The sequence below is a fragment of the Physella acuta genome, unplaced genomic scaffold (genome assembly GCF_028476545.2).
Source record: "Physella acuta isolate Inbredline_101_S28 unplaced genomic scaffold, ASM2847654v3 ptg000038l, whole genome shotgun sequence".
Classification (NCBI taxonomy): domain Eukaryota; kingdom Metazoa; phylum Mollusca; class Gastropoda; family Physidae; genus Physella; species Physella acuta.
Genome location: NW_026731558.1, coordinates 442,522 through 455,085, shown reverse-complemented (window position 1 = coordinate 455,085; position 12,564 = coordinate 442,522). Strand labels below are relative to the sequence as shown.

The 12,564-nt window shown below is 42.1% G+C and overlaps 3 protein-coding genes across 3 annotated transcripts; 1 reads left to right on the top strand and 2 right to left on the bottom strand.

The window, feature by feature from the left end:
* Nucleotides 1-536: 536 nt before the first annotated feature.
* On the bottom strand, nucleotides 537-3,380 carry LOC131943031 (C-type mannose receptor 2-like). Its single transcript, XM_059303042.1, has 2 exons — nucleotides 3,236-3,380; nucleotides 537-1,238 (listed from the first exon to the last, which is right to left on the bottom strand). Exons 1-2 carry the CDS (start codon nucleotides 3,378-3,380, stop codon nucleotides 601-603), a joined length of 783 nt encoding a protein of 260 aa, XP_059159025.1. The 3' UTR covers nucleotides 537-600.
* A 3,046-nt stretch (nucleotides 3,381-6,426) lies between these two features.
* On the bottom strand, nucleotides 6,427-8,203 carry LOC131942943 (C-type mannose receptor 2). The gene is made up of 2 exons (XM_059302915.1): nucleotides 8,066-8,203; nucleotides 6,427-7,150 (listed from the first exon to the last, which is right to left on the bottom strand). Exons 1-2 carry the CDS (start codon nucleotides 8,121-8,123, stop codon nucleotides 6,483-6,485), a joined length of 726 nt encoding a protein of 241 aa, XP_059158898.1. The 5' UTR covers nucleotides 8,124-8,203; the 3' UTR covers nucleotides 6,427-6,482.
* Nucleotides 8,204-8,663: 460 nt separating this feature from the next.
* Nucleotides 8,664-12,467, top strand: LOC131943273 (macrophage mannose receptor 1). The gene is made up of 2 exons (XM_059303295.1): nucleotides 8,664-8,888; nucleotides 11,667-12,467. The coding sequence occupies exons 1-2, from the start codon at nucleotides 8,840-8,842 to the stop codon at nucleotides 12,311-12,313; spliced, it is 696 nt and encodes a 231-aa protein (XP_059159278.1). The 5' UTR covers nucleotides 8,664-8,839; the 3' UTR covers nucleotides 12,314-12,467.
* The last annotated feature ends 97 nt before the right edge of the window (nucleotides 12,468-12,564 follow it).

Below are 12,564 nucleotides of genomic sequence, written 5' to 3'. Positions count from 1 at the left end.
TTTAATTATTTACCCATTGGTCATTGTTATAAACTTTGTCTTGTATATATATATATATATATATACATATATATATATATATATATATATATATATATATATATATATATATATATATATATATATGATTGCTACTACCTGGCTGATTGTGTGATTGCTACTACCTGGCTGATTGTGTAATTGCTACTACCTGGCTGATTGTGTGATTGCTTCTACCTTTCTGATTGAATGATCGCTACTACCTCGCCATCTTCCCTCTTCTAATTTAATTAAGTAATCTTAACATCAATCTTTAATGATTAATTTAATATCTCACTATCATCGGCGTTGCACATACCTGAAAAGTTTAAAAGAAACCGCTCTGCTAGAAATGTTTCTAACCTTAGTTACACAATATCAACACAAACCCACACACATAGTATTTTTAAACGGTCATCATGACATTTGAAAAAAACAACCAACAATCTTGCGTATAAGGCTGACTGTGGTAACACATGCGAGACAATAAGTTCGTTTCAAATTTTTTTTTACTATCCAGCCCACGTAGCTTTAAAAATACAGGGCACCTTTTAAACCAGGGTTGTCATTACAGATATTTATTTATGCTTCACATTCACACAGAAAACATCCGGTCACAGGGTCCCTCTTGTAGACACTGCAGTGGTCAATGCAGGACAAGGGCGGGCAGGGGTGGGTGATGGAAGACATAGTGGTCCCCGCGGGCAGGGTCACCTGCGACACCACAGCACTTGGGTCGTACTGGCAGACGTAACTGTGTCTTTCGTTTGTCGACACGATCACCAGAATATCGGTGGACTCGCACGGGAACTCTTTCCACTTCCCCCCGTCTCTGGTATCCATAGCAACGCAGTCCTTGCTCTCATGCTGGGCAGGGTGTGCCCCGGAAGCAGTCGGTCCGTTACCAGGTGCCCAGTGGCTGTAGGTCAGGGGCGTCCCGTCCTCCCATTTAAAAGTGTTCTCACTCTCGATGTCATCGAGTCCGATCCAGATAGACTGATGCTCTTTGTAGGTGTGCTCAAGCTGGTGGGTGAGGTACTGCTGGGTCTCGGCGGACTTGATGAACACCAGGCTCCCCCCGTTGATCTCACAGTCGGACTTGGCCGCTAGGTGGATGCTCTGACGGTACACGATGAACTCGTAGCACAGGTCGCCGTGTACCTGCAGGTACCTGTCTCTCACCAGGCTAGCAGGGCAGTCGTCCAACGTTATGGATACACCTGGAGAGTATATACACACAACTAAATTACACACATATATATATGTAGGATACACACAAACATTATATATATATATATATATATATATATATACACATATATATATATATATATATATATATATATATATATATATATATATATATATATATATATATATATAATACTGTATGCATATATATATATAAAGTTAGATGATTTTCTTTTTAAAATTTTGTCGTTTATAGCAGATTATTTACATATATTATTTGCATTTTATCATTTTAACTGAATTAGAGAACTGAAGAAAATCGTTAGGATGGAACCGACAAGGGAAAAGATAAGTGGGTAGACTTAGAACATCCAGGAGGAGAACTGCTGAAAGCTAACAAAGAGGCTGCGGGTTTAGCAGGCTATACTGATGAAAATCCGTATGGGAAGTTGCGGCCCTTGGCTCCCCAGAAGATGAAGTCAAACGTAACAAAACCTTATCTCTAGTGTCAGATCTTAACACCTTCTGTCATGGAAGTGCTGCTCAAGAACGAGGACAATGCTTTCCTGTACCACCAGTAAACATATAATTTACAAACAGAACTCATCAATGAATAAAGAGATATTACCATAATGAATGAAAAGTGAGGTTCCCAGAAGCAGAAGAACACCGTCCATGATGGTCATGTTGACAGAATGATATCACGTCTGGTTCCTGCCGTCTCACAACTCAAGTTTTTGTCTTGAGAAGACACGCACATGTTACGGTCACTCGCACTTTTTAAGTCTTCAAGTCTTTTATATATATCATTTACATTTATATATAACATGACTATTTATAAGACTAAATATATATATATATATATATATATATATATATATATATATATATATATATATATATATATATATATATATACATATATATATATATATCCCCCACGTATATATATATATGTCCCCCTCCATGTAACTCGTATGGAAAGGTCGGGGCGCTTTTTACCAGTCACTTTGCCCAGTGGAGTCTCTAGGTCAGGTGTCACCCGGTGCGGAACCTCATGCCCCCCCCCCCCCACCACCAAATCAATGTATAGGCTATATATATATATATATATATATATATATATATATATATATATATATATATATATATATATATATATGTATATTAAGCAACGTTTACATAGTAAATTATTAGATATGGTGACAGCACCACCCTGGTCGTTGATTGACTTTAATTAACAGTAACTGACAATATTAAACTGAACAACTTTTCCTCTGTAAATTTTGCGGTTGTTGTCACTTCTGGTTGATAGCTTTATAATGTGTACAGTTGTAACGATGTTTATCTATAGTAGGTTATTAATACAGTTGGATGTAGCATTGTTTTCTCTATAGTTAGCAGGTTTGCGTCATGGTGTCACCTCCCCGCTATTGTAGGGATTTGCCAATTTTAATTTAAAAGACTATTTCACTCTAATTAAGCATTAATTGAACTGGCAAGACAATGTTTTATCTATATATTTTGCAATTATTTTTTTTGTCACCCCTTATGGTGTCACCCGGGGCGGTCTGCACCCCCCACATCCGCCTTGCGACGCCTCTGACTTAGCCTTTTTATTTTGGTTTCACACAATTGATGTAAAAAAAACAATTGAATATTCATAATGCCAAGTAGCAGTCAACATTCTTTATTTCAACTGTATATAATTCAGTAATTAGATTTTTATATTAGTATCTACCTATCTATCTATGTATTGTTAGCACCCCTTTGGGTCAACAAATGTGGCGGTCGCTCCATCCGCCCTCCCATAGCCACGCCTCTGTTAATATAATGAGATAATTATTGTATTTATTAATGTAATTCTTTTAATTTCGAACATTTCAGATGAGTATGTGATTACCGGGGGGGGGGGGGTATCGTTGTAAAAAGTTTTGCCTAGGGCCCTAAATGACCTGGCTCCGGCCCTGTATGTATGAGAGAAGAGAAAGACAGAAGCAGGGAGACATAAGAGCATTCATCAAACATTCATTCATGTTTTCTTTGTGGTCTGTGTGCAGCAAAGGGCTGCAGTTACACCTCTCCACCGGACTCGGTTTTGGGCTGCTCCCCTTATCTGTGCCCACGTGAGCCCAGCGGTCTTTGCCTCTCCCTCTACTATTCTTCTCCATGATCTCTTTGGCCAACCCACTTTCCTTTTTGACATAAGAACACATACGAAATTATAATGACCCGCTGATAGTTGACATAAAAATCACTAACACAGTAGATAAACTTTATCGTAGCCTGCCTTCTGTCTAATTCTCGCGTACATTTTATTTACCTCGTGCAACTTGAAAAACTTCGGTTATTCGCCTTGCTCGTGTAGTGACTCTTCTCCTCTCAGTGACCTTCTCCTCTCAGTGACCTTCTCCTCTCAGTGACCTTCTCCTCTCAGTGACCTTCTCCTCTCAGTGACCTTCTCCTCTCAGTGACCTTCTCCTCACAGTGACCTTCTCCTCTCAGTGACCTTCTCCTCTCAGTGACCTTCTCCTCTCAGTAACCTTCTCCTCTCAGTGACCCTTCTCCTTTCAGTGACCTTCTCCTCTCAGTAACCTTCTCCTCTCAGTGACCCTTCTCCTTTCAGTGACATTCTCCTCTCAGTGACCCTTCTCCTTTCAGTGACCTTCTCCTCTCAGTGACCTTCTCCTCTCAGTGACCCTTCTCCTCTAAGTGACCTTCTCCTCTCAGTGACCTTCTCATCTCAGTGACCCTTCTCCTTTCAGTGACCTTCTCCTCTCAGTGACCCTTCTCCTCTCAGTGACCTTCTCCTCTCAGTGACCTTCTCCTCTCAGTGACCTTCTCCTCTCAGTGACCTCCTCTCAGTGACCTTCTCCTCTCAGTGACCCTTCTCCTTTCAGTGACCTTCTCCTCTCAGTGACCCTTCTCCTTTCATTGACCCTTCTCCTCTCAGTGACCTTCTCCTCTCAGTGACCTTCTCCTCACAGTGACCTTCTCCTCTCAGTGACCTTCTCCTCTCAGTGACCTTCTCCTCACAGTGACCTTCTCCTCTCAGTGACCTTCTCCTTTCAGTGACCCTTGTCCTCTCAGTGACCTTCTCCTCTCAGTGACCTTCTACTCTCAGTGACCCTTCTCCTCTCAGTGACCTTCTCCTCTCAGTGACCTTCTCCTCTCAGTGACTCTTTTCCTCTCAGTGACCTTCTCCTCTCAGTGACCCTTCTCCCCTCGATGATCCGGCGCCTTTCACTCCTCTGGTCAGCCCAGTTCTGTTTTCAATGAAATTATTTTCTCTTGTTGACGTTAACTTTTCTTAGATAGTTGGCCCATAAATTAAACATGGGGACATGTTTAGTGTAAGGTGGACATTCAAATGATGGGGACATGTTTAGTGTAAGGTGGACACTCACATGATGGGGACATGTTTAGTGTAAGGTGGACATTCACATGATGGGGACATGTTTAGTGTAAGGTGGACATTCACATGATGGGGACATGTTTAGTGTAAGGTGGACACTCACAGGATGGGGACATGTTTAGTGTAAGGTGGACACTCACATGAAAGGGACATGTTTAGTGTAAGGTGGACATTCAAATGATGGGGACATGTTTAGTGTAAGGTGGACATTCAAATGATGGGGACATGTTTAGTGTAAGGTGGACACTCAAATGATGGGGACATGTTTAGTGTAAGGTGGACATTCAAATGATGGGGACATGTTTAGTGTAAGGTGGACACTCACATGATGGGGACATGTTTAGTGTAAGGTGGACACTCACATGATGGGGACATGTTTAGTGTAAGGTGGACACTCACAGGATGGGGACATGTTAAGTGTAAGGTGGACACTCACAGGATGGGGACATGTTTAGTGTAAGGTGGACATTCACATGAAGGGGACATGTTTAGTGTAAGGTGGACATTCAAATGATGGGGACATGTTTAGTGTAAGGTGGACATTCAAATGATGGGGACATGTTTAGTGTAAGGTGGACATTCACATGATGGGGACATGTTTAGTGTAAGGTGGACACTCACAGGATGGGGACATGTTTAGTGTAAGGTGGACACTCACATGATGGGGACATGTTTAGTGTAAGGTGGACACTCACAGGATCGGGACATGTTTAGTGTAAGGTGGACACTCACATGATGGGGACATGTTTAGTGTAAGGTGGACACTCACATGATGGGGACATGTTTAGTGTAAGGTGGACATTCACATGATGGGGACATGTTTAGTGTAAGGTGGACACTCACAGGATGGGGACATGTTTAGTGTAAGGTGGACACTCACATGATGGGGACATGTTTAGACCAGCATTATCCCTCTATCCAGCCACTCTCCCTCTGTCACCTTATCCTCACACTAACCTCTCACCCTTCCACTAACCCCTCACCCTCCCACTAACCCCTCACCCTCTCACTAACCCCTCACCCTCCCACTAACCCCTCACCCTCCCACTAACCCCTCACCCTCCCACTAACCCCTCACCCTTCCACTAACCCCTCACCCTCCCACTAACCCCTCACCCCCCACTAACCCCTCACCCTCTTACTAACCCCCGCCCTCTCACTTACCCCACACCCTTCCACTAACCCCTCACCCCCCACTAACCCCTCACCCTCTTACTAACCCCCGCCCTCTCACTTACCCCACACCCTCCCACTAACCCCTCACCCTCCGACTAACCCCTCACCCTCTTACTAACCCCCGCCCTCTCACTTACCCCTCACCCTCCCACTAACCCCTCACCCTCCCACTAACCCATCACCCTCCCACTAACCCCCACCCTCTCACTTACCCCTCACCCTCCCACTAACCCCTCACCCCCACTAACCCCACACCCTCCCACTAACCCCACACCCTCCCACTAACCCCCTCACCATCTCACTAGCCCCTCACCCTCCCACTAACCCCACACCCTCCCACTAACCCCCTCACCATCTCACTAGCCCCTCACCCTCCCACTAACCCCCCACCCTCTCACTTACCCTTCATCCTCCCACTAACCCCTCATCTTTCTACTTCTGTATTTCAAATACTCGAATAATAGAAGAATAAACTGTAAACAAGCAATCTAATGAGATATATTCATTACAGCCATTTTATAAAGGCTTACATTGGCGACAGTTTCACCCTAAAATCAATAGTTTCTACCAATTGTCTTTGTTTAGACAATGTTGGATATATATCAATATTCTAAAAACAAAACAAATAAAATAACAGCTCAATTTATTTTTAAAAAAAGACAGGTAATCAACAGAGATTGATTTATGCCTCACATTCACACACCACACAACCAGTCACGGGGTCCTTTTTATAGACACTGCAGTGGATGTTGCAGGACATGGGTGGACAGGGGTGGGTGATGGAGGACATCGTGGTCCCCGCGGGCAGGGTGTGGGTCAGAAGCGTGGACTCGGTCGCTGCTACGGTCACCTGCGCCCCGGGGAGGTACTGGCAGACGTAGCTGTGTCTCTCGTTGGTGGAGAGTATGACCAGGAAGTTAGTGGACTCGCACGAGAACTCCTTCCATTTCCCCCCGTCCCTGGCGTCCAGAGCCACGCAGTCCTTTCTGTCGTGCTGGAGGTTGTGGAGAAGACCGGACGCATCGGGTCCGTTACCGCTGGCCCAGTGGCTGTAGGTGACGGGCGTCCCGTCCTCCCACAGGTACGTGTTCTCGGTCAGTATGTCATCGAGGCCGATCCAGACAGAGTGGTGCTCCCTGTACACGTCTGTCAGCTGGTGGGTGACGTAGTCCTGGGTCTCGGCTGATTTGATCAGCACCAGCGTCCCGCCGTTTTTCTCACAGTCCGACTCGGCTTCTGCGTGGGCGACCTGGCGGTAGACCACAAACTCGTAACACAGGTCGCCGTGCACCTGCAGGTACCTGTCTCTTGCAAGGGCAGCAGGGCAGTCATCCAACGTTATGGATGCACCTGAAAAAATATATATAAAGCATATAATACATGCATGTAACACAGTAATAACAATTCTAGAGATGACCATATAAGGTTAAATTTGATTTTACTACAAGCTTTTAAGAACTTTATTTTAAGCTAATGGTCTATATCTGTCTGTGTGTGGGTTTGTGGCCATTTCAAACTTTCCAGATTAGTACATCTTGGATCACAACGTAATAATATCTAGTTTTAACACTTTATTCAATAACAAAAAGGGAGATAATGAAGTAGTAACGACAACTCTCGGGTGAGCTTGTGTTCACGATCGATGAGTACCAACATGAGAGCCAACCGTGGACGGCAGTAAGGAACAGGTAATTGTCTTTTAAAATTAATATATCGCTAGATACTGATCTGGTTTTTAAAGAAAAACATTTTTTTTTTGGTGCCGCCTAAATTAAGAACGAACTAACGTTTAAACGAGTACACCCTGTATAACAAGCTTTTAAGTTCTTGTATAAAAACATAAAATTCCATTATTTTAGTTACTGTTTGTAAAGCCGTTGTTTCTCTAAAAAATCTTCTGGACTCATAAAAACGAAGAAATCTCCTATTTAGAGTTGTTAGTGTAAAAATAAACAAAGACGACACCAATACTAAAGCTATTTAAAACATGCTGTAAACAGTTAAATAATTCAATGAGTTCACTCTTGGTGAGACCTGCAGACAGTCTATGTCCATTGTGTCTTCGTTCCAGGCACTGGCATGCCATTTCCAACCAAAATCCTAACGCTAATCTTTTGGAGGAATAGGTCCCTTACATCATTCCTAACGTGAGCATTTGCTTGTTTAGCCCCTAAACATCGGCCGTGTGAAGTTGCCGTGTGTTTTCTTTATGGATAACTTAATAACAAAAACTGATAATGTTTAACAATAAAAAAGAGAAATTACCATACTGCACCAAAAGCGACGTCGCCAGGACTACAAGAAGAGCATCAACAACCGCCATATTGGATGAATGGAAGTCTCGTCTGCCGTCAAGAGATAAAATAGAAGCTTCCGGAACTCGGTAGAATTTTTTTGGCGTGGGAAGATTTGCATATGTTAGGGTCACATGTGCTCGCACTCAAGTGTTGAAAGATTCATTCGACATTAGTTATAAGTCTACAGCAACACTATAGGCCTATACACATACATACACACACACACACACACACACACACATATATATATATATATATATATATATATATATATATATATATATATATATATATATATATATATATATATATATATATATATATATATATATGTATATATATATATATATATATATATATATATATATATATATATATATATATATATATATATATATATATATATATATGTGTGTGTGTGTGTGTGTGTGTATGTATGGGAGAGAGAGAATAAATTAGACAAATTATGCCAAGATTTCTTGAAATTTTATAGATGCGTGTATTTATTGCAACAGATCAGAAGTTTACGATGATGATTAAAGTAACACAGGCCTATGCAGTGGGCGACAGTTGAGAAAGTCAGTTGACCATCTGTAGACGACATTGCACGTTTTTGTTATCGTTTCCTGCCTTCTGTCTAGTTCTCTAGTTCGAACAACTTTTAACATGCCTCGGGTTTTGTTTTGATATGGAAGTCTTACTGTTCGTGGGTTGATTTTTCTTCATTCGGCGCACAGACAAGATGGCGGCGTCTCTCGTTTTTCTGGTCATCTCAACGCTGGTTTATCTCGGTAAAGTTATCTCCTCTTGTCTGAGTTATTTCCTCTTGTCTGAGTTATCTCATCTTGTGTTTCTCTTACCTTTCTTGTGTTTCTCTCAGCTCAGCTATATTCTCTTGTATTTTTCTTAATTCAATTATTCTCTATTGTGATTCTCTTACCTCAGTTATTTCTCTTGTGATTCTCTTAACTCAATTACTTTATCTTGTATTTCTCTTACCTCAGTTATTCTCTCTTGTTTCACTAACCTCAGTTATTTCTATTGTGATTCTCTTACCTCAGTTATTTTCTCTTGTGTTTCTGTAACCTCAGTTATTTAATCTTAATATGTTGTTAGTCTTGTTGGGCGGGTAGTTGACACTACTATAAAGATACAGTGATAGGTTATGTGACCTACTGTTCCTGTGAACAGAATTATACAAAACGTTTCTTGGAACATTTCATGAGACAATGTATATGTGATAAATTGAAAGATCGGAAGTGTTGTGTAAAAAACAAAAACAACAATCAGCGATCTAATTAAATATATCCTTTAATGACATCGCTTGGAAATGTTGTAATTCAATGATTTGGAACAATAATGTGAAATCATTAATATCCCGTAGGTTCTTGTAAAGATCTCTTTTCGAACCTGACGGTAGGTGGGGCAAGTGAAGCAGAGTTATAGTGATAGAAGGGAAAGTGTGCTCAGAACTATGCCCATCGTCTTTACTTTCCCTAACGTGAGTCAGGTAGCCCTCAGAGTTGGGTGGACTCAGGGACTTTCCACTGAATTGAACCCGGATTCTCGAACTCGAGACTTTCGGGTTAGCAGTCTAGAGTTCTACCGCTTGGCCAAGCCGTACTATTTTGTTTAATGTGTCACTATTATTATTTTCCCAAGGTTCGTGTGTCACCATTATTTTCCCAAGGTTCGTGTGTCACCGTTATTTTCCCATTGTTCGTGTGTCACCATTATTTCCCCATAGGTTTGTGTGTCACCATTATTTTCGTTAAGGTTTGTGTTTGACCGTTATTTTTCCGTAGGTTCGTGTGTCACCATTATTTTTCAATAGGCTCGTGTGTCACCATTATTTTCGCGTTGGTTCGTTTGTCACCATTATTTTCCCTAATGTTGGTGTGTTACCATTATTTTCCCGTAGGTTCGTGTGTCACCATTATTTTTGTTAAGGTTTGTATTTGACCATTATTTTCCCAAAGGTTCGTGTGTCACCATTGTTTTCCCATAGGTTTGTGTGTCCCATTATTTTTCCGTAGATTCGTGTTTCACTATTAATAAATTATTATTTTCCAATAGGTTCGTGTGTCATCATTATTTTCCCGTAGGTTCGTGTGTTACCATTATTTTCCCGTAGGTTCGTGTGTCACCATTATTTTCCCTTATGTACGCGTGTCACCATTATTTTCCCTTAGGTTTTTGTGTCACAATTATTTTCCCATTGTTCGTGTGTCACCATTATTTCCCCATAGGTTTGTGTGTCACCATTATTTTCGTTAAGGTTTTTGTTAGACCGTTATTTTTCAGTAGGTTCGTGTGTCACCATTGTTTTCACGTATGTGTGTGTGATCATTTTTTTCCCATTCTTCGTATGTCACCATTATTTTACCTTAGGTTCGTGTGTTACCATTATTTACCCGTAGGTTCGTGTGTCACCATTATTTTCGTTAAGGTTTGTATTTGACCATTATTTTCCCAAAGGTTCATGGGTAACCATTATTTTCCCATAGATTAATGTGTCACCATTTTTTTCCCTAAGTTCGTGTATCATCATTATTTTCCCGTAGGTTCGTGTGTCACCATTAATTCATCATAGGTCTGTGTGTCACCATTATTTTCCCTTAGGTCCGCGTGTCACCATTATTTTTCCCAAGGTTCGCGTGTCACCATTATTTTCCCGTAGGCTCGTGTGTCACCATTATTTTTTCGTCTGTACGCGTGTCACAATTATTTTCCCCTAGTTTCGTGTGTCACCATTATTTCCCCCTAAGTTTGGGTGTCACCATTTTTTTCCTTAATGTGCGTGTGTCACCATTATTTTCCGCTAAGTTCGTGTGTCAACATTATTTTACCGTAAGTTCATGTGTCACCATTATTTTTCCCTAAGTTCGTGTGTCACCATCATTTCCCCATAGGTTCGTGTGTCACCATTATTTCCCCTTATGTACGCTTGTCACCAGTATTTTCCTTTAGGTTTTTGTGTCACCATTATTTTTCCATTGTTCGTGTGTCACCATTATTTCCCCATAGGTTTGTGTGTCACCATTATTTTTGTTAAGGTTTTTGTTAGACCGTTATTTTTCAGTAGGTTTGTGTGTCACCATTATTTTCCCTTTGGTTCGTGTGTCACCACTGTTTTCACCTATGTGTGTGTCATTATTATTTTCCCATTGTTCGTGTGTCACCATTATTTTCCCATAGGTTCGTGTGTCACCATTGTTTTCACGTATGTGTGTGTCACCATTTTTTCCCGTCGTTTCATGTGTTACCATTATTTTCCCGTAGATTCATGTGTCACCATTATTTTCCCGTATGTAAGTGTGTCACCATTATTTTCCCCTAAGTTCGTGTGTCACCATTATTTTCCCCTAGTTCATGTGTCACCATTTTTTTCCCGTATGTAAGTGTGTCACCATTATTTTCCCCTAAGTTCGTGTGTCACCATTATTTTCCCCTAAGTTCATGTTTCACCATTATTTTCACGTATGTGTGTGTCACCATTGTTTTCACGTATGTAAGTGTGTCACCATTATTTTCCCCTAAGTTCATGTGTCACCATTATTTTCCCGTAGGTTCGTGTGCCACCATTGACGACTGTCCCGCCGGTGTCCCCAGGGACAGGTACCTGCAGGTGCGCGGGGACACCTGCTACCAGTTCGTCGTGTACCGCCACAACACCCACACCGCCGCCCGGGCCTACTGCGAGCAACATGGCGGCTCTCTGGTGCTGGTCAAGTCAGTGGACGTCCAGGAGTATCTGTACGACCAGCTGGTCAACAACTTCAAGGTGTCTGGCAAGATTTGGATCGGCCTCAACGACCTCGACACGGAAAACCTTTATCAATGGGAGGACGGGACGACCCCCGTCTACACGGACTGGGCGGGAGGGGAGGGGCCAGCGAGCACGTCCTACACCCACACCGCCAACCACAACACCCGGGACTGCGTGGTCATTGACCTCGTAGCGGGAGGGAAGTGGAAGGAGACCAACTGTGAAAGCGGCTCCTTCCTGATTCTCTTCAGTACCAGTGAGTCACACTCCTACGTCTGCCAGTATATGGCAGACGTAGAGGAGCAGACTCCACCTCCTTTCAACATCACCGTGTCATCCACCTCGGAGCTGACTCACCCATGTCCGCCTTTCTCTTGCGACTTAGGCTGCAGCACCTTCGTGATAGACAATGCCACCAGATGTCCACTCTGCGAATGCTCCACTTGAACATCTGTAGGTGTCACGTGTTAAGCTCTGCCATTTTGTTTGTGGTACAACATGCAGCCCAAATCTGGATAAATCCTTACAAGAAATGTAATTTGAAAACCATAAAAGCATCAAGCGCATGAGCTCCTTATAAAATAAACGTTTAAAGTGCACACTTTCTTGCCTTGGAGTTTGTTTATAACATGTTGGTCATTGTTAAAAAAAAAAGAAACGCAGTTAATCATCTAGGCGACACAAGTCAACTCTTTATC

Coding starts and splice junctions, on each gene's coding strand:
- LOC131943031 (XM_059303042.1), bottom strand. CDS start 3,380: ATGGAGAAGAATAGTAGAGGGAGAGGCAAAGACCGCTGGGCTCACGTG. Junction 1,239..3,235: donor CAAAGAAAACATGAATGAAT/GTTTGATGAATG, acceptor TATACTCTCCAG/GTGTATCCATAACGTTGGAC.
- LOC131943273 (XM_059303295.1), top strand. CDS start 8,840: ATGGCGGCGTCTCTCGTTTTTCTGGTCATCTCAACGCTGGTTTATCTC. Junction 8,889..11,666: donor CTCAACGCTGGTTTATCTCG/GTAAAGTTATCT, acceptor ATTTTCCCGTAG/GTTCGTGTGCCACCATTGAC.
- LOC131942943 (XM_059302915.1), bottom strand. CDS start 8,123: ATGGCGGTTGTTGATGCTCTTCTTGTAGTCCTGGCGACGTCGCTTTTG. Junction 7,151..8,065: donor GTCGCTTTTGGTGCAGTATG/GTAATTTCTCTT, acceptor ATATTTTTTCAG/GTGCATCCATAACGTTGGAT.